General features: G+C 35.1%; 1 protein-coding gene across 1 annotated transcript in view; it reads right to left on the bottom strand.

Moving 5' to 3' along the window:
* The window catches only part of LOC100175778 (crystal protein-like), a 4,670-nt gene extending 3,883 nt beyond the window's left edge, over positions 1 to 787 (bottom strand). Inside the window, exons 1-2 of the mRNA XM_002121754.5 lie at positions 449 to 787; positions 40 to 184 (exon numbers count right to left, since the gene is read on the bottom strand). Coding sequence (XP_002121790.2) covers positions 40 to 184; positions 449 to 567 — 264 coding nt within the window. The 5' untranslated portion in view covers positions 568 to 787. The remainder of the gene's footprint in view (positions 1 to 39; positions 185 to 448) is intronic.
* Between the last annotated feature and the right edge of the window lie 42 nt (positions 788 to 829).

The raw sequence follows: 829 nt of genomic DNA, 5'->3' as shown, positions 1-829 counted from the left end.
TTGCAATTGCAAGAAAATCACACAAGAAAAAAACCTTACCTGCATAAAGGTCAGAATAGGCTGCGCTGGTACGACCAAACCATCAATTACAGGACTCCATGGTTGGAATACCATTGTTATGAGAGAAGGGTCAGTCACTTCAAGGGACGTCATGTTAAATGCAACTTCCAACTCAGTGAGTGATCTGGAAAACAATTAGAGATAAATAGAGAATATTTCATTGATGGAATAAAAGTGTTTTTGTATATTGGGGTATAATGAGACATGATTTTATGAAGAAGGTTGAGGTAAGATGAGATATGTTTTCATTTTCTTTTATCAAGAATATTTACAAAATTGTATAAAATATTCTTACCACTATTAAAATAGAGTTGTTAAAACACGAATTGGAAAATTATTAATATTATGTCTAACAAAGGCTGTTTAATTTTTGAAATAAAATAAACACCGAGATCTGAGACAAGTCATGTCATTTCTTGAGCAATTTGCAGCCTCCGCAAAACGACCACCAAACTCTTTAGCGTCAGCTAGTGACCGTAAAGGGAGTCCGAACGGATTGCTTTCCATGATAGCTTGGTGGAATAGTTTGTCACTAACACCTGATGTGAGATGAACACCAATCGACTCTGCTCCGGCACTCTGGCCAAACAATGTCACCTATATACATAGAGACAATTTAAACATACATAAATTTTCTATTTGAAAAAGAAACTGTCGATGCCATTTAGGCGAAATATATCTCCCTTTTATTATACAATTGGTTGGTCTTGATTTGTGCAGGTTACGTTTCGTGGCATCAGATTCTTATTAATACATCATAACCAAACAA

Source organism: Ciona intestinalis, unplaced genomic scaffold, assembly GCF_000224145.3.
Source record: "Ciona intestinalis unplaced genomic scaffold, KH HT000133.1, whole genome shotgun sequence".
In the NCBI taxonomy this organism is placed as follows: domain Eukaryota; kingdom Metazoa; phylum Chordata; class Ascidiacea; order Phlebobranchia; family Cionidae; genus Ciona; species Ciona intestinalis.
Note: the sequence above shows the minus strand (reverse complement) of the source record. Positions and strands in the feature narration are given on the sequence as shown.